General features: G+C 55.2%; 2 protein-coding genes across 2 annotated transcripts; one reads left to right on the top strand and one right to left on the bottom strand.

The window, feature by feature from the left end:
- The first annotated feature begins 7,842 nt into the window (after positions 1 to 7,842).
- Positions 7,843 to 8,505, top strand: TMEM125 (transmembrane protein 125). The gene has a single exon (XM_009287273.1). It carries the CDS (start codon positions 7,843 to 7,845, stop codon positions 8,503 to 8,505), a length of 663 nt encoding a protein of 220 aa, XP_009285548.1.
- A 5,219-nt stretch (positions 8,506 to 13,724) lies between these two features.
- Positions 13,725 to 17,786, bottom strand: CUNH1orf210 (chromosome unknown C1orf210 homolog). Its single transcript, XM_009287275.2, has 4 exons — positions 17,700 to 17,786; positions 15,408 to 15,915; positions 14,589 to 14,735; positions 13,725 to 14,089 (listed from the first exon to the last, which is right to left on the bottom strand). The coding sequence occupies exons 1-4, from the start codon at positions 17,784 to 17,786 to the stop codon at positions 13,725 to 13,727; spliced, it is 1,107 nt and encodes a 368-aa protein (XP_009285550.1).
- Between the last annotated feature and the right edge of the window lie 3,516 nt (positions 17,787 to 21,302).

The raw sequence follows: 21,302 nt of genomic DNA on the forward strand, positions 1-21,302 counted from the left end.
AACCTGTATGAAGCATAGGTTTCACAGGAACAAAAGGAAGAAGTTACGATGGAATTGGTCTGTTAATGTGCTAGCTTAACACCCTTTCTTCCTCCCCCCCCCCCCCCCCATATAATCATCTTGATACTTCCTGTACAGAAAGAGGATGTAATTAATGTAATTAGAAAATATTTTAGAAACTAGTTCCCTCTTAAATTTTCAGAACACACCCATTTTAATTTGCTAGACTCCCATGTGGTATAATTTTCCCCTCACTCTGTCAGAATAAATTGAGTGGTAGAAGCCACTGCTTTAATAGATGTGGTTTAGAGAAATGGAACCAATCTTTCTGAAAAAGAAGAACCTTGTCCTAAGAAGAGGAAGAAGCATATGCAGGTGAAGAATGATTTCTAAGTGGTGATTAATACGCTTAAAAGTATGCCCGTGTGTCACCCTCATTAGAAAGATTTTAAAGGCAATCCTAGGCCTGTCAGATGAAGCCTAGGTAGACAGCTGGCCAACTAGGTTCAAGAGGATTTTGAACTTGATCTTGGTGGCTAAGAGGCAGCTAAAACATTGTTTGTAAGGGAGAACATTAAAAGTCAGGCACAGCAGAGTGTTACGACTGAGGTTTATCAGATACCTGCTGGAAGCAAAATAGATGTACAAGCCCCTTCTATACTGGGAAAACTAGACCAAGGTCAGTCTCACATGCATATGCTGTAGAAATGTTTTCAGAATTAAGTTGTAACTGGATTACGGTTTTGTATGCCAATGGTCTTCTGAATTCTCTCAGGGTGCAGACACTTTCCGCTTTCATCCTCTCTTGGTCTGCATTGTCTGTTTCTCCTCTTGGTACCTCTCTAAAGGAGCTGGTAAGCATCTTATGCTCTTATAAAGTTACAGCCCACTTTTTAAAGTGAATGTATAGCTATCTTTAAAGCTGAGTAAGGTTTCCTCTTGGATGACGTGTTTGTTAACTGGCCCGACTGAAAGGCAGGTTTTTCTGGGTAGGGACAAGCTCATTGTTCACGGGTGTTTGTATAGGGAAATCCACCACATCCCATTTTAGGTTTTAGGTTTAGGACAACAACCACTGGACAGATGATATTTCACAAGTTTCAAAAGATCTGTCAGATTTTACTCAGACAAATTCCTGAAGCTCTCACACTAATTGGTGTCTATTGTATTAGCATATCCTAAGCTTCCCTTCTCATAGCCTGCTAAAAAACTATCATGCAACTTAATAACTGAGCCTCCCTTTCCATTAGTCAGGCAAGAGCTGTTCAGCCCCATTCTTTTCTTCCTACGTCTCCCAGGAGATTTTCCATCTGCTCAGACTCATAGTAGTGATCCCTCTGCAGCCTTCTGCTGTCATTAATCCCAGCCACAAAGCAGGGGACATGCACTCATCTGGGAGTCCCATTCCCCTGCTGGCTTCAACGTTCCCGCTACTCCCTTTTTTTCTCTTCCTCTCTCCAATGAGTCCTTTTCTGTTTCCCTAATTCCTCTCAAAGTGGTCACCCTTTTCTTTCCGCTAGATTACCAGGAAGTCAGCTCTTCTGCAGCATGGTGGGCTCTGCTGATACCGCTGTCTCCCACGGCAGGGGGTACTGTGGCTGCCCGGTGATGTGGAGATGGCACTGCAGTTTGAAAAAGCACAATGGCATCTTTCCTGACTTAAGTGCCTGCCTGGACTAATACCATACAAATCATAGAATCACAGAATGATAGAAATCCAACCAAAGATCCAGTCCTGATGTGACCAGATAGCCCTAGCCTAAACAGTAGTGCAGGAGCTATGCTATTTAATAGCACATAATACCAAATACTTGCTGAATGTGTCAAATTTTCCCTAGCGCTGCCAACCTGGCTGCAGGCTTCCTCTTACCTGCTGCCTGGGAGCTGCTCCCTGGCTCTGGCTCCCCTTCACCTCCAGCTGGGAGGAAATGAGCCACCCTCCAGGATGGGTGCGCAGCCAGATCCTGCCCAGGGAGGGAGGGGTAGCGCCTGCACACCGGTGCGGCTCTGGAGCCTCTCCAAGGCCAGCAGCAGGTTTGCTGAGACGCCACCCTGCTGGGGAATGCACCTGCCCAGGCGAGAGGTGAGGGCTTGCAGCCTATCGTCAGTGCTGCCCGCGCCTCACCAGGAAGGGGAGCCGGCAGGAGCACCTGTTTCTTGGCAGGTGGTTGCCGGAGGAAAGGAAGAGATTTTTCCCCATGAGCTCCCTCGATAGCTTGATCCAGTGGAAGGAAAGTCCAGAAAAACCATTGCTGCCAGCCAGGAGCAGGGAACAGTGCTGGTCTGTCCCGTGTGGGCAGCATCTGCTGGAGGTGAGTGAGCCCTCCTCCCCGGGACCCGTGAGCGTGCTGGAAGGGCTGTACTTCATCAGTAGCTGCTGGCAGGTTTGGGGGCTGCTTCAGACATACTTGTTCAGAGATCCTGCCTCTTGCCTCTACATCATTCCTTCCTTGCGCCATTGTGTTTCCTCTCGGCACATAAGGCTCAGGATTTTCTAGTTCCTTCGGGACTCCCAGGCCTCCCTCGGCAGAGGTGCATCAGGACAGGCTCTGTGGGGTCAGGGTGCTGGATTGCTGTTACACATACAGAGAGGAAGGAGAATACAAAACTTTATAATGGAGCATGCCAAAGCTATCTAGATTTCTGTAAAAAGCAGCTGCACACTGACCCTGTTACAACAAGCCCTCCACCAGCCTTATTTCCAGAGTCCATAGGCTTGGTGAAAGGAAGGGATGGTCTACCATCACGCAGGGCTTCCCTGAGGCTTCCTGAATGATGTCAGGAGCGCTGGTGGGAGGGATGCTCGCTTCTGGGAAAGCGTTATCCCTCTGGCAGGGTAGAGATGGTGGGCTCTCCCCAGATACAGATTAGACAGCATAGGTTTGCCTGGATTTTGAACAGCCCCAGAAAGGAGGAGCATTGGGAATTGGTTGATGTAGCAGGCAAAGGAGTGTGGACCTGTTGCCGGGGTTTTGGGTGAGACAGACAGATGCCACATAAAAGCCCTGTTACTCCCATTCCTCGTGGGTGCCTCTATCCCCACTCCTGAGTTCTCAGGAGAAGAGAGGGGATCTTCCCACACGTCCCAGGGCAACAGCGTCCCTGCACCCAGGGGCACAGATGGGCCTTGAGCACTACGACATTCAGAGCTTCTGCTTTGTGTATTGGCAGTAATTCAGGCATAAAACAAGATATATGACCTTCATTCTCTTTGCGCCTACTAGGGAGTTGGAAATATTGCATGAAAGGATGGGAAAATATTTATGCCTATTCTGGGCTAGAGGTTTCTATGGGGCGGGTAAGGGGTAATGCGAGGCACAGAGTGGTGGTAAGTCCATCCCAAACAGGCTGTGGCCAGACCTGGCCAATAAGCGAGTAAGCTGTGATGGACTGGAGAAGCAGGGGAAGGAGATGGCTTGTATCTGTTTGAGATTGCGAGGCTCTGTTGGCTCTCATCTAGATTGCTCGTGCAAACCATTTTATGTATTATTGTTTATTTTACAGCAAACGTTGCCAGACTCCCCTGGTCTCCATGATGCTTACGTAGCCCACGTAGCTGCATAAAACCCTTCTGAAGGCTGAAAGCGCTGCAGGAGCCTGTCCCACCCCCAGGCTTCCCCTCCTGAATGCTGTGGGTAAGTGAGGTCTCATGGTGTACCCTGGGTTTGGAGAGAGGAGGCAAGTGGGGAATATGTCAAGAGCTGAGTTGTATGTGGCTCTGAAATGAAAGTGTTAACATACAGTCCATGGCCCGTCTGCCAGATATCAGACAGTCAGACATAAAAAGTTTATAATAAATAAATAAACGCATATACCATTCCCAGGCGGTCAGCCAGCATGTATCTCACACCTGCAGCCAGGAGTGGCCAGAAACTAGTTGATGATGACCCTCAATTCCCAGTTAAATGTTGTCAGAATAGAAAAAAAAAAAAAAAAAAAAAGGGAAGACATTAACATTTTTGTTTTCCTGCTTTCCCAGTGCTTTCCTGTTCTTCCTCCCCAGCTGCCAGCCAGCAGTGGGGAAGGACAGCCTGTCAATTTTTTCCTGAGATGTGGCCTTCAGTCAGAAAGCATTGTGTGACTGGGCTGGTCCTCTCCTCCATTTTTTTTTCTTACACACAAAGAGGGGAGCGCTGAAGGTACTGGGTTCAGTATAAAGTAAATGGTAGAGATTAATGACCTGTGATACATGTTATCAAACTGGCTAATTTGATGGGCTAACTGGCTTAAGCTCCCAAAGGGTCTGTGTTATGGTCTATCTCAGACCAGTGAGACCAGGTAGCCTGAAGAAGAGCTCCAGAAGGAGCAACTGCTGTGGAAAGGCTGTCCTTCTCCCTCATGGCAGAGCAGGGATCCACATCCCTTCCTTTCTCTCAGTCTGATCTAGGCAAACTGATGTGCTGCATAATGCCAAGAAACCAGGTCAGAAAAGCTGCTGTGAGGTCTTGTTTCATCCCTTCTCCAAGGAGTGGTGGGTGACGGCGCAGGATAGGGCTTGCTCTGGTTTAAAATATAAAGACAGGCAGACAGATTTTTCTTAAGAGGTACACAAGGGAAGGATGGGAGGCAATGCACCCATGCTGAGGAATCGGAAACTGTAGTTAGATTTAAGGAAAAATTTATTCATGGTGAGGATGGTTAAACACTGGAATGATCCCAGAGGGGCTGTGGATCCTCCATTCTTGGCAGTATCCAGCACCCGAGTGGATGAGGCCCTGAGCTATTCAGTCTGACTTTGAGGTTAACTATGCTTTAAGCAGGTGGTTGGACCACGTGACTTCACAAGGTCCCACCCCACCTGAATTATTCTGTGATGCTAAGAATAAAAATACTGTCACTAGCAACACAAACCCTCACAGTCTAGAGAAGCCCAAGCAAGTGTGGATGCTTATAGAGCAAAAGATGATATTCCTGGAACATTTTCAAACTGACACAAGAAACCACGGAGGCACACTTCAGTGGAAGTCTTTGCCTCTCCAAATAATTTGTTTAATAGAGGTTAATATAACACTAGGAAATACGTGCCTGTAGAGGTCATACCTTATTTTGTTCTGCAGCCAGATGTTTTATCTTGCTCCCTGACCTTCTTCTGAGCAAATAAAAATTAAAATGGTTAAATGTTAAAAAGTAACATGAGAGTGCAGTGCTGTAGCTTGATTTTTGGTCGTGTTTTTCCTCATTGTGGTTTGTGCTGTTGTGTTTTTTTTGCTTACTGTTTGACTCACAACCTGTGTGCGCAACTTCGGTCAAGCAGCAGAAGGCCGCAGACTTTGCACTTCTTCAAGTTCTTAGTCCAAAATCTCAATCTAATCTACAAACCTGCTACCTACTAGACTCACCCCTTCGCTGGTAAGGAGGAGATAAGCACATCTGTGCTTGGAGAAGGAAAGGCAGGATGAAGTAGTGCTTAGCACCAAGCTGGTTTGCATAGGCTGGGGATGTGCCTCCAGGCTCAACATCTTCTTACTCCTCCACTTTGAAAGTGCCCCACGACATCCTGACCTTCTCGGGGACCTGTGTCCTGGGCACATGCGGACAGCACAAGGTATCTGCTGTCTCATGCAAAATCGAAGTGGGTCCCAGCAGGCACAAATCAGTATGCTCAACCACACCTTCTTTTTCTCTCTAATTGATGCTTTCTGATTGTTCTGGCTCTAGCCAGGAGCTGCAGATCTCCCACGGGCCTCCAGGCAAGTGTACCCTCTGTAGCCTGGGTTTCTGTGTCCCAGCCCATGCCCTGCCCAGGCAATTCAAGCACCAGCAGCCGTGCAGGGGAATAGCACAGTGCACAGCTCACACGGTGCGATGGGTCCCGGGCCTGCAAACCCGTGGTGGTTAGAGACTTCCTGGACACGTGCTGCCAGCTGGCAGCATGCCCTGAGCTACGTCCAAAGTGACTTCATGCTCCATCACAGCCGGGGAGTGACTCAGGAGGAGCTTGGCCTGACACTGTCAGGCGGTGTCTGGTTCGGGCACCCCCACACTATTGTCCTCCCACTCCCCCCACTCCACGTTGGCTTGTCCCCGATGGAGGGGGATTTTGAGGTATTTGCTGGTAGCAAAGGCATTGCCATAAGGGGATGTGGTCTGTGGAGACTGTCTGAGGACAGGGAGAGCTGTGGAAGGAAAGATCCCTGATATGTGCAGAGCTGCCGTGCGTGGAGGTCACAAATCATCCCCACCCATCCATAATGAGCCCAGAGTCCCAGCGCCGTGCGGAGCAGGGCACAAAGACAAGCCAAGTGTGTTTGGCATGGGCTGATGGGCTCCTGGAGAGCCATTTCTAGCAGGCAGGGTGCTGCGTGGCTGTCCTCCCGCCTGGGAGAAGTGACACAGCTCTGACACAGGGGATCTGCATCAGTTCCTGTCCCTGCCACGGGCTCCTGCCCATGATGGCCCAGGGTGCATCGTCCTGACTGGGAGGTGACCGGGGAGGCATTTTGGGGGTCTGCAGGGTCTGCCCCATGTCTCAAGGGCTCAGCCGTACCTGAGATGCTCCCACGCCATCCTCTCCAGTGCCTCTTCTTGCTTTGGGTACCAGCTGTGCTGGAAGGTCCCTCTGGTGCTGTGGGACCAGCTGGAGCACTCACATGCCAGGACGGGAGGTTATGTGAGAGAAATGCAAGTGGTTTCCACTCTTGGTGTAAAACTGTACCCAGAGAAGCATTGAGGGAGCCAGGACGCTGGGGAGGTGATGAGCCCAGGAAGCCAGGCTGCAGGTTGAGACAAGGTGCTGTGCCAAGGGGAGCCCAGCTAAGCACAGCACCACGGAGCCTGCCTCCACCCTGCAGCCACCACTGCCCTTCCCCTGCTCCCCTCCAGTGGTGAAGAAGTGCTTCAGGGACCGGGAGGAGCAGAGAGGAGGGCAAAATTGCAAGATGCCAGGTCCCAGCTGTTTGGGGACTCTTTCCAGGGAAGTGCTGAGACCACCAGAGATGTAACCATCACGTTTCTGTAGGGGACTTGGGAGAGGGGGCTGCTGGTGGTGCAGGGGTAGGGACAGGGCTGAGGACATGCAGCAAGGGCAGCTCTCGCTCTTCCAGTGACTGGACTGGAAGGGTTAAGCCCCTGTCCTGACCCCCACCTCTCGCTGTCATTCTGGGCAGCAGAGCCAGTTGGTGACAAGAGGCTGATGCTGATGAGGGAGCATGTGAAGCCAGAGCTGTGAATGGGGCTTTATCCCAGGAGGGACCTGCCTCTGCTCCGTCCCTGCCCTGCTGCCAGCACCAGCTGCAGGCAGAGTCCTGCTGGCAGTGATGTGCCAGTAGCCTCTGAGCAGGCACACGGGGCTGGGGAGGCAGGAGACTCGCCCTTGGGGCAGGCTGAAGTCCCCCCGCAGTGTGTGGAGGTCTCCCGGGAAGACGTGTGTGGCTGATCTGTGCTCTAACCCACGGCGCTTCTGTGAGGGAGGCAGGGGAAGGTCTGCAGGCCGGCCTGGAGCAACCAAGGCCCAGGGTTTGGCAGGGGATTGTTTGGTAAAGGGGAGCAGAGTCTCTGTTTAATGTTATCTTCTCTTCTTGACTCTTTCAGATGAAAGACACAGGAAAGGAAGGACACAGCCCTGGTTGTTCCCTTATGGTGCTGCTCTGGGGATGCTCCACCATGTCCTGCAGCCCTGCCTGGGGGGTGGGCTCAGCCCCAGTGCATGGACCATAGCTCTCCAGGTGGCACTGCTGCAGAAGGGAGCTCCACCAGGCTCCAAAGAATGAGACAGAGGCATCCCCTCTTGAGAAATGCAGCTGCCTTTGCAACTGCTGCTGCCTTGATCCTCCACTTCGCTGTAAGGGTGTAGATTCATCTGTGCAACCACCACACCGTGCCCTCCCCACCCAGCCACCCACCATGCCAGAGCTGGCAGAGCTGAGCAGCCCCCGCACTCCTGCGGACGCAGACCACATCCAGAGGAACATCTTGGAGGAGCATGTGGAGCTCTGGTGGTTCCAGGACCCCAAGAAGTCCATCCTCTGCTACGGGATGGCTGTGGTGCTGATCCTGGCCTGCGGAATTGGGGGCATCATCCTGCTGTATAGCACTAGCAGCCGGTCTGGGGAGTGGCGGCTGGCCGTGGGCACCACGCTCTGCCTCCTGGCCCTGCTCGTGCTGCTGAAGCAGCTGCTGAGCTCTGCAATCCAGGACATGAACTGCATCCGCAGCCGGGATCAGATCGAGCTCCTGAAGAGTGGGGGCTTCTCGGACTGCCTGGTGCTGCTGCTGAGCGCCCTGGTGCTGGTGGTCTGCGGGGTCGTGCTCACCATCCTCTCCACCACAACCATGCAGCTCAGCCCTGCACGGCCGCTGGCCAGCATGTTCACCAGCGGGGTTGTCCTCCTGACTGCTGGTAGTGCCATCCTCCTCTGCCTGCTGCTCTACCTGCTCTGCACCTCCTGCCGCCAGGCTGCTCCTCGGAGCCTGGAGACCGGCGAGATCCGTGTCTTCACCATCTCCGGCCGCCTGGCTGCAAACAGGCGGCTTCCTCCCACCTCCAGCATGGCCAACCTGATCTGACCCAGGACACCCCTGCATAAGCCTCACTGGATACGACCCGTCAGCAGGGCTTGTGCCGTCCTTTTGCCAAGGAAAGGTGAGCGTTGCGGTGTGCCTTGCGCTACTTTCGGAGATGAGTGGCACTTGCTTTGCCCCAGGCTGACGGCACAGCAGGGACTTGGGGTGCCTGGATGGGCTCTGTGACCCGGTGCGTTAGGAGTGCAGCACCGGCCTGGTTGGCGTTTTATCTCCGCAAAGCCTCCTGTGACAGCTGCTGCCTGCCCGGCTGTGACCCCTGTCACAGAGTTAAGGTGAGCCTGTCCTGTAGCCCTGGGGACCCCAGTACTTGCTTGGTTCCTGCAGTTCCCGGGGCTGTGTCACGCGCTCTCCTGGCAGGAGAGGCTGCGACTGCGGATGGTACGAAACCACCCTGTGCTCCGTGCAGAGCTGCCAGCTCGGACCCCTGTCTCAGCTGGCACCAGCGCTTCCTGCCTCTGAGCCCGTGAAGGTGGGCACATGCTGAGCATGCTGTGATGCCCTGTGTCGTGCGTCCCCTCCCTCCCAGGCTGCAGGACCCCTGAGCAAAGTAGAGCCTCTAGCAGCTGACGAATGGCAGGAAATATTCTGTGTCAGCAGACGTGCAGCACAAGTGAAGGGAGCTTGGTGAGAGGTACGGCTGCAGGGGCTGCTCCCGAGAAAGCACCTGTGTGTCTGTGAGAGTGAGCGTGGGATTTGCATGGGATTCTGTGTACCAGAGCCCTGGCATGGCTGGACCTCATATGAAATGCTGTTTGTATTTGCAATGCCAGGATCTGTTCCAATATTACCTTTTTGCAGCCCACCATCTTTGGTGGTTTATCAAAGGGGTGATCAAAGGGTGTTGGTGTCAGGGCCCTGACGGGTTATCAGTGCTGGACTGTGTGTTGGGGCTCTGTTATCATGCCAGTGTGCTCCAGCCATGCAAGCCACAAACAGCAAGGTGCAGTCACTGGGGGATGGTGATGGGATGCCCGAATCCCGGGGCTGGGGCTGCTGCCCTGCAAGGGCAGTGCGAGGGGGGAGCTCTGTTGCCCTCCGACAGGAGTTTCCCAAGCAGAGGCACCTCTGCTGCCGCTGGAGCGCTGCAGCTCATCCCAGTCCCTGCGTGTTCCCACGCTGTTTCTGTCTCCCAAGTGCTGCAGCTGCTGCGGGGCAGAAAAGTTCTTCTGCTACTGCTTGGGCCTTACCTGGAGCTTTTTTGGTGTTTTATCTCTACGAGGTGTCTATCACTGAGGTGCCTTTCCCAGAGGCAGACTAACAACTCATCCCTGGGAGCTTTTCCTGTGACTTGAGGCTAATTTACCTGTCAAAGTTCTCATTTCCTCCATAGACCCACAAACCATTTCCCTGCCCTTTCCATAGACGCAGATCCTAACCTCCTAGCAAAGCTGCTCCTGCGCAACCTTCTCTTCCTCTTCATCTTCCTGTCTGCTCCCGTCTCCCCCTCACCTGAGCTGCTCTGCCCCAGCCATTATTTTTGCTCATTATTTGCTAATTTCCCTCTGTAATGGAAGAAGAACTGAGCTATTCTTTTTTGGCATCTGGTAACAAATTTATTTGGAAGAGGACTATAGCTCATTCCCTCAGTAACAGCATGAATCACTGTCCGTGTTACACCTGGAGGCAGTGTCAGAGTTCAGCATCAGTGAACCCCACCAGGTATACACTGGACAATGAGGACTTCATCCCTTCGCAGCTCCAGACCACACCATCCCCAGTGCACTCAGATCGCATGAAGGCACTTTTGTATTCATCTGTTCCTGCCCTGCTCCTGCGGGCTTTCCTCCCCCCCGAAGCCTTGGATTATTTTCCCCAAAGTACAGGAACATCATTTTGGCTTTTCTTTTCTGGATCTCTGTTATTTCTACATTTTCCTCTGCCACTTTCACATCATCTATAGATTTTATTAAACTGCTGTTTCCTCCTCTCTCTGCATCACTTCTCTTAATCTGCCTAAGAGTTCAGAGGGTGTTACTAAGCTCAGGTCCTTCTGTGCTAAATCCTCTGCAACGCAAAGACCTGTCCTTCCCCTCCGGGCTGTTTGACCTCAGGTCCAGCAGGGACCCCTGTGCATACACAGGGAGGGACAGGCCAAAGCTGGACAGTTTTGCACCATCACCGTTGCTGCTGCTCTGCATGTCTGTGTCGGTGCATGTGCAGTTTTGCCAAGCTGCACCGTCTCTGCCTGCATCAGTGCTTTAGCGGTTACTCCCAGCTCCCCCAACCTGCAGGTGTGGACAGGCTGCAGCTGTTTTGCACATCTGGGCATTTCTGTGAAGATGCGTGACTGTGCCCAACTCAGAACTCCACACTGCCTGTATATCAATGTGAATCCTCCCCTCCATAGCCCCTGCAAAATGTGCCCCAAGTGCCCATGAATTGTGCCACAAAAGGATGCTCGTGGGCCACGTCAGCAACCTGAGGAAATAACGGCTGAGAACAGGCTGTCTCTGAGGATGGCGGTTTGGGTGTCTGGCTGCCCGGCTGGACAGCCTGTGCCGCCCCAGTCACTGACTCACCTCCTACAGCAGCAGTGCTGGTTTGTTGCTTTCTCAGTTCCTGTGTTGTGCGTGGAAATACATAATAAAAGTGTTGCAGAAGTCGACTGTGTTGAAGGCTGATGCTTGAGTGACAGCCTCTCTGCAGAGCGGGAGGTAGCAGGGCTGTGCAGAGCTGGCCTCTGCTCAGGCTGAGCCCAGGGCAGAAACCATGACAGCCCAGGGTCCCTCCTGCAGCTGTGGTTTCAGCTCATCAGCTAGTGTGCCAACACCACCACAGCCCCCCAAATGCATGTACTTATTTCCCGATACACGACTCCCACCTCCAGATGCATGTGCATCTCCCTCTGCTTAAGGACCTAGACATGGCCGGTCCCCCTTACCACCGCTCTGTGAACCTAAGATCTTGCCGTGCCCCTGAAAGGAGCTCACGGGACACATGCAAAGCCTCCTGAATATGTCGGTGCTAGCTGGTTTGTTTACAGAGAAGCTGTTTCGCCCTGCGGTAGGGTCAAGCCTCAAGCCTCGCGGCGGCAGCTGCTGCCTGCAGCGAGCCTGGAACCAGTCTGCCTGCATACCTGCTACTGCTCTCGTCCGCCAGCCTCAACCATGGTCCTTCCGCAGCTTCCTGCGGTGACCCCCCTTGAGAAGGCTCCTCCTTTTCTGCTCTGACCCCCTTGTATTCCCAGCTCTCCCTGACGCGAGCTGCCAGGGTCCTGCCCGCTTGCGCTAGAGCTGCCTGGCATGGGGGCAGAGGGGCTGCCACGGCACCGGGGCCCCCTGCACACCCGAGAAACAGCCACGTCTGGTCCATTAAAGAATAAATGGGTGGGCCTCTCAGCAGGGTCAAAGTAACAAGCAACCCACCACTAGGTACTGAGGGATGAGACTGAGCGAGACCCTGGATAAATAAGCCTGGGAAGCAATTTTTTAAGACATCGCTGAGACCAAAAGTAAAATACTGCATCTAGCATGAGTTCATGTGATAAAAAGCTTATCGACAAATACCCTCCAACAGATAACTGAAATGTATTTTCCCAGCCCCCAGATTTAAGTCTCCTATCTTACCTGAAAGTCATTAGAAATTTCCAAAAATTACAGGATATATTGTATTTTCACAGGTAGTAAAGGGCTGTTAAGGTGAGCCCAGAAGGCAAACCAAGAGGCAGTGACTGCAAAACTAAAGCCAGGACAAGCTCAGTTTAGAAATACCGCATTTAAGAGAGAAAACTGACCACTGAAACAAGCCAGCAGGTTTTCCTCCTCCTCCTCATGGCTTCAAACAGCACGTTCCCTCTCTGGAAGGTGCTTTAAGTCACTGGCCTGTATTGCCCATCCAATGCCTGAGTCAGTCATGCCCTTTGGTCTACATTCCCTCATGTGTATTATTTGCTTTTGTATACACTGTGCTCTATAAATATCTTAATGAGTAGAGAAATAGAAAGGCAGTTTACAGTGAAATGGAGGTTTGAAGGAGATGGGGGAATTAGCCGTGTGGCAGGGCTACAAGAAATGCCATCCCTGTGATGATGCTTCATGGTCCGGAGCACGATGGAGGGATTCCCAGGCTATCAGGGACGGTAACAACTGGGCTGTGCCCCGGGAAATCTTCCCAGCCAGATGGTACCAGCCTTGCAAATCACTTACTAAGGGTGAATGCCACTGCTGCTCCCTGTTTTTAACTCCAGCATGACCCACGCAGGCACGACCGGCTACAGCAGAAACAACTTGCGGTGACCTATGTCTCATGTGCTGTTTATCGTACCACAAAGATGACACGAATGCAAAAATTATAATGTTTGTACAACTTCATGGTTAGAGATACAGACGGGACTCTGTAATGGGTGCCAGGGGACAGGGCTGTCTCACCCCAGCACACGTGCCTGCCTGAAGCCGCAACTGGTGCTGCCAACAGGTTTGCTCAGCTCTGCAGAGCTGACATGGGAAAGGTAAGTGCTTTTCTAATGGGTCTTGCTGGAGATGGAAGAGAGAAAAGAGACGCAGCGGGAAGCAACGCTGGCGAGACATGCACAGAAACCCTGTGACGATGCACCAGGGCTGCCTGAGCCAGATCAGGTAATAGATTTGTTTGCACAAGAGCACTCGTTGTGCCACAGACTTCTCTCACCGCCACAGTTAATGAGGAATGTATTTCTGGTCCTTGAAAGCGCATGCAAAAAAAGCCACACCCCGGCTGGGGGCCTCCTCCCAGCACGGCCACTGGGAGAGCCCCAACAAACCATTGCAGGCAGAGGCAGGGTTAAATCATGCTTTAATCGCACCCTGGAGTGACAACACATCGGGGGACAGAGCAGGGCTGGGTCTGCCGCTGTCGGGCAGCGGGGCTGGTGCCCGAGACCCCGCAGGGCAGGCTCCTCTTTCCACCCCACCAGGCTTTCCAGATGTGATCAGCACCATCTCCTTCATCCTCGGCATCTGAGCAGGGCCGGGAGAGCAGCAGCGGATCCAGCATCCCCGTGCCGATGCAGCCCCGCTGGCGTCACGCTGGGGCACCGTGGGGCCTGCTGCCTTCAGCCTCTGTCCCCATTCCCAGCTCACCCCTTCTCCCCCTCCTTTCCGCTCCTTTCCTCCTGCCCCCAGCCACGTGGGGCCAAAAGCCGAGGGCAGGTGGGAAAGGGCAGGAAGGGGATGGAGGTGGGGGGGACGGCGAGAGGCCGCAGCGGTGGTGGCTGGGCTGCAGGCTCAGATGGAGAGGTGCAACTCCCGCTCCTCTTCCTCCGGCAGCTGCTCGCTTGGCTGGATGTAGTTGTCCTCGATGAAGCCATCGTCATCCTCAGCTTGCAGGTCGGCAGCACCAGGCATGGGGTGGTTCTTGCTGGCCCCCCGGCCTGAGGAGCCCCTGTCCCAGCTGCTGCTGTCCTCCATGGGGCTGCCTCTGATTGAGCTGGTTTCGGGCAGTGGCCGGTGGCGGTAGCTGGCAAAGTTCTTGTGGAAGAGCTTGCACTTGGCAGCCAGCGCGATCAAGATGGAGATGCCGATTGCTGCCACCAGGAAGCCCACCAGGTATGGCCAGCTCCTTCCCCCCTTCCCGGAGGGTGGTGTGGTGGCTGCGGCGCAGGAAAGGCACGTCAGGGCATGGCAGGTCAGCCTGCGGCATACCCGGCAGTCCTCAGCAGCCAGCCCAGTGCATGCCTGTGGCGTGCAGTCAGCACTGGATTGCTTTCGTTAGGAGCAATATAAATGCTCTTCACCAAGAGCTAGCTACCAAGGGTGCGTGAACACTGTGGGGAAAACTGCTAGACGGCTGTCTGATACTGGTGCCTATCACTATGGAGTGCCACAGAGTGTTCTGTGTGACTCTGTGGCATCTGCTCACTTTTCTGTTGCAAAGCCAACAAACACCTCCAGGTGGTGGCCACCCTCCCCACCAAGCCACTGCTGGAGGCCACCCTCCCCAAAAAGCCACTGCACCAGCGGTGGCCGGGCAGCCTGAGCCCCTGGGACTGCAGGGCAGAGCAGAGGGTCTCTGGCTGCGGTCCCCTCTGGGGTGACGGAAGGCAGGAGTGTGCTAGACCTTACGGACGCCCCCGTAGCTGCACAACTTACTGTTGCTGTGGGTCGCTGTGATCTGCTGTGCTGTGCTGACCCCCCGAGGAAACCGCTGCTTCATTCCGCAGCCCAGGTCCTGGGAATCCAGAGCTGCAACCTCCCGGCCCCGCAGCCCCGGGGGTGATGCACAGGTCACCTGCACAGCTGCAAGACACACGGGCTAAGGTGGGACTGGGGGTCTTCACCCATCCCCTCCCCAGTTTAGAGAAGACGATCCCTGCTTGCTCCTGGGTTGATGGGACACATTGCAAGGTTGGCTCTGTCCTCCAGCCTCAACAGCCCTCAGCACGTAAGGCACAACCAAAGAAAAAATTCCCTGACCAAGGAACCGTGCAAGTGTATAACTGTGATTAGTAGGCTCCTTTTAACTGGACAATGCCAAATTCACGGATACTGATAGAAACCCCACTGTCACAGGGCTGCTCTCGCCTGGGAGACGAGCTCAGAGGGTTGGAGCCTGATCTGGCTCCACAGGAGGAGCTGCGGAGTGCTCAGCAACTCTTGAAAATGTGGTCACTCCACATAGATACATATAGGTGGATTTAGGGGCTGAAGTGTACATGCAGCCCCTTTCCCAGAAGAGTGGCTAAATTATGCTGCTGTCATTCCTAGAAAGCTTTGGTATCATGTGTAACTGCAAGCAAGGAACAGACACATCACCTTTTCGTTCACTGTCCCTCAACAGGGTGGGAAAGGTCCCTGGAGAGCCATCTCAGAGCCTGCTCAGGGGTTGGAGCAAAAGGATCGAGTGGGACCCCTGCACCCAGGGTTCCTCCTGCCCGACACCTCTCCTGCCACCTGCCCCCATCCGCTCACCTTGCCTGCGCTGTAGCCACTGCTGCAGAGGGCGTGCGGTGCAGTCGCAGACCCAGGGGTTCCCTTCCAGCCGGACCTGCGGAACTGCCTCCATCAGCTGCAGGCTCAAAGTGTCCACCGAGACCAGCGCGTTGTGCTGCAGGTCCAGGTGGAAAAGAGCCTTCAGCGGCAGGAAGAAAGGAACCTCAAGCTCTTGCAGACTGTTGTTTCTTAGGAGCAGTGTGTGCAAGTTTCCCAAGCCCTTGAAAGCATCCATGTGGAGGTAGGCGATGCTACAGCTGCTCAGGTCCAGCAGGCGCAGTGCTCCGAGGTTGGAGAAGACCGCTGGGCTCAGAGCCAGCAGGGCATTGCTAGAGAGGTTGAGGGAGCGCAGGGAAGGGAAATGCATCAAGAGAGTCCCATGACGAGGCATGACCAAGGAGTTGAAGGAGAGGTCCAAACTGGTGATGTTGCTTGGAAGGGAACTTGGAGCGTGCAGGAGGCTCTTCCCATTGCAGTCAGCCCATCCCTGGGAAAAGAGCTGCTGTCTGAGATGGGCTTTCTGTGCTGGGGAGGATCTGTAGACCGAGACTCCCCAGAAGTTCAAATGCCTTAACTAATTACCCTTGCAAAGTTTAAAAAAGCAAAGACACAAACAGGTGTAAAAACACATGAGCTGCCAGTTTGGTGTGGGCCAAGATAAATGGAGAAGGATGAGCAGGACAGCCCAGGACAGCCCAGGACTGAGAGCAGCCGACTGAAGAAGTAAAGGAGGAGCGTGGAGAGCCAGGGGGAAACTCAGACAGACGGGGTGGGTACAAAGGGACCAGGGTGTCACCCTCCTGTCCCCTCTTCTGGGGCAGTTGCCATCTGGATTCAGCTTGCAGAACACCTTCCTCTTCCTCCTCTAGATCCCCACCTCCAGCCCCCACAGAGCTCTTGCGTGACACAAGGGCATGCTTCTAGCTGGAGCAGAGGAGTGGGTGAGACCCCCGCCCACTGCAAGGGCAGGCAGGCAGCGGCAGCTGGCTAGGCTGCAGAGCAGGGGGGACCCGCACCAGGCACCTGTGTCAAGAGCTGCTCCCCAGGGCCTGTGCAGGGTGTTGTACCCACACCTCCAGCCCTCCCGTGTTTCTGAGGATACACTGTGAGTGGCAGCGGCTTAGTGCAGGCTGGCTCTGTCTATACTAGTAAATAAAACAGGACCAGGGACATTCACTGTCCCAAAAAGTCAGCAGTGCATGCTGGATGGATTGATCAGCCCAAGTGGATGGACATTCCCCCCCCCCACCAAATCAGGGTGGCCAAATTCAAACTGGTTTTGGGGAGCAGTCCCCAGCATGTGTTACTCCTGCCTGGGCTTTATGTGGGAGAGGGTCAGCTGCCCAAACTGAAGCTGCCAGAAAGCAGGTTGGCAATTTAACAGCTTGGTTGGGCAGGCACGGGCTACTGCTCAATGCCGTGTTTGGGCCCCGCAGGCAGAGATGCTGTGCTGGAAGTTTGCTGTGGTCTGTAGTCCTGGCTTTCTAGGTCTGGCTGCTTTCCAGCTAGCCGCCGTTTCTGTTTCTTTGCCTCTCGCATGATCACCTCTCCTTTCGTCCTCCTGTTCCCCCAAATCTCCTGTCAGGCCCTACCGTCCCTGCTCATTAGAGAAACAGCTGTGCCCGTATAAACCTGGGCTGCCAAGGACTAGGTTATAATGGGGCTGAGCCACGGCGGCACCACACAGGTCCTGTCCCAAGCTCAGACAGGGCTCGGTTCGGCGAAGCTGGGGAAAACAGCGCAAACGTTTTGAGGGAGTATCTGAGAGCTCGGTGGGCAGCACTGCGCTGTGCCATCTGCCCATGACAGCTGCTTTTCCTGCCTCCCCCCAGCTCCCGCCCAGTGCAGCTGAGCTGCTGGCTGTGGCACTTGTCCTGGTGGGATGGGTTAGTTGTATTTCCTGCTCCTCACCAGGTGCTTGGGGGTCCTGACCCACGGTCAGCCTGACCTGGCTCGGTCACTGCATCACTGTGCATAGGAGAAGAGAGAGAGGGGCTGGGAGCCCCCTGGGGATGTGCCTCGCTGCTGCTCGCCATGCAGCACCCCTTATGGGCGGCCACGTTATGGCCGCAGCCAAGAGACCCCCCCAGAGTCAGAAACGCCACAGCTTGTCATGTCTCGAGCTGTGCAGAGTGGGAGCTGCCCGCCGGGGCCCGCTGCCCTGCAGGCACACGGTACTGCCACCCCAGCTGCGCTGGCAGGACCGGGGGTGGGCTGCCCCTGCCTGCCCCTGGCTGCTGCCCACGCCAGAGCCCCCTCGGCCCCCCCTACCTGGCGGTTGAGGCTGCAGGGGTGTCCTGTCACCACTGACCAGGCGCAGAGGAGGCTGCAAACCCCGAGCAGGCAGGCAGGAGCCATTTGGCTCCAGGAAACTGCCAGGCAGAAAAACAAGTGTCAGGGAAAGCTGGGAAGCCGGCGTAGCCGGCTGTGCTGCGTGAGGTGTGGCCGCGGCCGCACAGCCTGGGGCCCCCGCCAAGCTCCCGTGCCCTGGCCGCACGGCCCCACAGACCACCAGCACCTGGGAGCCAGCCCGGCTGTCGCCGTGGCCCCGCTCCCTCCTGACGGCTGTGCGTGGGTGAAAGGTGGCGGCGCCGGTTACACATTAACCACCACGCCCCGCCACCTCCCACCCGCTGCCTCCCATGACAGGTGACCGGGGGACCGCCAGCATCTGCCTGGTGGACCATGGGGTGCTGTGGGGGCCACCTCGGTGGGAGTGGAGCACCGGGAGGTGCTAGGGGGCCAGAGGAGGAGGGGGACACCTCTGTGGCATCCTCCCCGATACGGCCGTGCTCGAGGACAGCAGCCTGAGCCCAGCCCCCCAGGGCAAGGGCACACAGCAAGCCTCAGCTGAAGAAGGTGGGGCTGAGGCAACAGGAAAGTTTCCTGCTGGAAAATGAAAGTATCATTAGGATTTAGGCAGAAAGGTGTTTAAAACATGCAGCAAACAAGTAGGTCCCTGGGCCCGGCAGTGCTCCCTGCCAGCCCTGCCGTGGAGTCAGTGAAAAACTGGGATATTATGTCAAAGCAGCATCTTGCTGGTGTTTACTGGCACATGGTTGGGTGGGACGTGCTCCCATGCCCATGGGTGCTGGGGCGGGTGAGCGGGCAAGGGCTGGCAGAGCCACAGCCTGGGCAGGGGAGGTGCTGGCAGCGCCCGCTCCCGGCTTTGCCTCTGCAGCAGGAGGGAGCCCTGAGCTCTCTTCCCCACGCCCTGCTCCCCGTCCCTGCTCCTGCTCAGCAGCAGGAAGCCGCCTGCCAACAAGAGCGCTGCAGCTCTGCAGTTTCCACCCTGGCGGCGGCCAGGACAGGGCGGCCCCGCTTCCCCCAGCTGCCAAGGGGATCCTCCGTGGCCACACGTCCCACCCTTCCCGTGGGGAAAGGGCTTCCCAGCAGTCCATCCTTGATCCTGCAAGCATGTGGTAGACGCCAACACAGCCAGGCAGCTGCCTGCTCCCCAGCTGCTCTGCCGATGCAACTGGGTGGACTGGGGATGCTCGGCCACCCCACTCCCGGGCTGCTTTTATGCCTGGCAGCAGCAGCCCTTAACCTAGCCTTGCAGGGCCTCCCCGGGACCCACCGTGCATGTAAAACAAAACAAACAGCCAGAAGACAAGGCTAGAAAATGTTGCTGAGGCAGCCCAGCCCGTCGGTGGATTCGCAGGGCGTTTGCATTTCCTATCAGGAAACGTAGCGGTGCGTTATGGTTTCTGGCATGCGGTGCCGTGCATTAGAATGTGCAAATGATAACAAAAAGGGGTATTTTTGTCACTCTTTTTTTTTTAGCCTGTTGTGATTCAGCAAAAACATTGAGGTCTGTGAATTCAGCAGAAATTCAGGTGCTTTCAGTGTGCTATGGGTTGGGCAGCTGGAGCTTTCCATATTACAGGAGAGCAAGTGTGGCAAGCTGCTTTGTCTGGGCTTGGCTGCACCCAGCTCCCTGGTCCCTCCTCTGGAGATACATAACGTTAAACTGGAGCTGTAGGGTCCTGGTTGGGTCTCCCCACAAAACCTCCCAGAGAGGTTTCGTCCCCCACCTCCAACCTGAGGGATCTGCACAGATAGACACCTCTTATCCAGGTGTTCCTAGAAAAAATGCAAGGGGACAAATCAGGTTGGGTCAGATCCCTCAATGGATCCCTGAGATCTCCTGGGCATCACCTGGTGTGGAAAGCTGACCGCAAATGGCTCTCATTCCCCAAAAGAGCAAAGCAATGCCCTGGTTCCCCTCAGGCAGCAAGAAGAGCCATGCTGTGCTCCCTGGAGGAGCACACTGCAGGGCGCGTGGTTGCAAAGCCTTCCTATAAAGCGTGTTTGTTCTGTGTAAATAATCCTGTCCTCAAATGGCTCCTTGTGTCGGAGGACATTTCACAGAGTGCATTGTAACTCATGGCTCCGTGTGCTGCCGGGGTAGCACAGAACGAGTTGCTTCCCCAGGTGCAGCACGTGTAAGCACACGGTGGCATGATGGCAATTATGGTTCTGAGCGTGACTGGCCTCTACAGCCAGTGAACTAGGGGAAGAAGCCATTTATTTATCTATTCGTGTATCTATCCTCTTCCTGCAGTTGTACTGAGTGCGCGGATGAGTCCTTGACCCAATGCGCTTGCAAATGAGCTTGGGGTTAGCCAGGCAAATGGGGATGTGGCGTTCCCCAGGAGGGCACCGACAGCAGAAGGGACCAGCCTTGGCTGCCCAGCCCCTGCGCATCCCACTGCAGGATGGCCTTGTGCTCCGCATTTACATTATGGTTGTGCCTCAGGTGCCCCGGGGGTCTCCCAAAAACAGAGCCCCTTGCCTATGCACAGCCCACAGGAAAGCACTGTGCTTAGTTTTCCAGGCAAATGGGGGCAGCTGCATCTGGTGTCCATCTTTTTTGGCACCTCTCCATCCCTCCTGTCGCAGGGTGGCCGGGTGGCTGCGCTGGGGGAGCCCCTGCCTGCTGCCATCCCTCCATCGGCACGCCGTGGGCACTGCGCGGCTCCGGAGCGCGCTGTAAATAGTCGGAAGCGATGAATGGATTTCCCCTTCCTCTCCATGTGTGCTTTAGATTTTTGGCCGGATACGGCATGGGCTCAGGACACACCAAACATGAGGCTCGCTCCCTGGCAGCCCTGGCTTTCACGTGGGAACAGCTCGGTTTGTGAAGCAGCATGAGGTTTGGCGGGTGAAGCTTACGGTGGTTTCCTGGGGAATGCCTTTCGTTTGCCAAAGAGCCTGCACCCCGCTGGAGGCCAGGGCAGCCTCGCAGGATGGCTGGGTGTGAGACCCCCTGGGGCTGGAGAGGCAGCAGGGCCATGCTGTGCCATGCCCATACCGGTGCCTGTGCCGGTGCTGTGCATGGGAAAGCACTCAGGGAAAGCCAGGCTTTCTGCTGCTTTCCGCTTCCTCCCAGACATGTTTACTGCAACATGGAGTGTTTTCTCCCCCAGCAGCGGCCATCCTCCCATGCGGGCTGGCTGGCTTTTCATCGCCCTGCCTGTGCTCCTGCTCAGCCCCTTTTAACCCGGACAGAGGCCCCGCGACAGCAGGTGTGAGTTGGACCCTGGCACAACGCGAAGCCCAGGTGGGGCCATGCCATAGCACCTCTGCTGCAGGGGTGAGTTGGACCCTGGCACAATGTGAAGCCCAGGTGGGGCCATGCCATAGCACCCCAGCTTGTGGTGGTAGGAGGCTGAGGTGTCATGAGGTGTGTACGGCCTCAGCATCGCCGCATGCCACTCGCCGGCGCAGAGCCTGTGTGGGGCAGCTCCTGCCGGCTCCTGGAGTCAGGCCTGTCTCCGAACAATGGGTGGAGAGCAGGAAATGCCGCATGGGAAACAGGATTTGGCTCCGCCGCCACCGCCAGCCGCGGCCCCTTGGCCCCTTTCCTTT

The sequence above is a fragment of the Aptenodytes forsteri genome, unplaced genomic scaffold (genome assembly GCF_000699145.1).
Source record: "Aptenodytes forsteri isolate BGI_AS27 unplaced genomic scaffold, ASM69914v1 Scaffold119, whole genome shotgun sequence".
NCBI lineage: Eukaryota > Metazoa > Chordata > Aves > Sphenisciformes > Spheniscidae > Aptenodytes > Aptenodytes forsteri.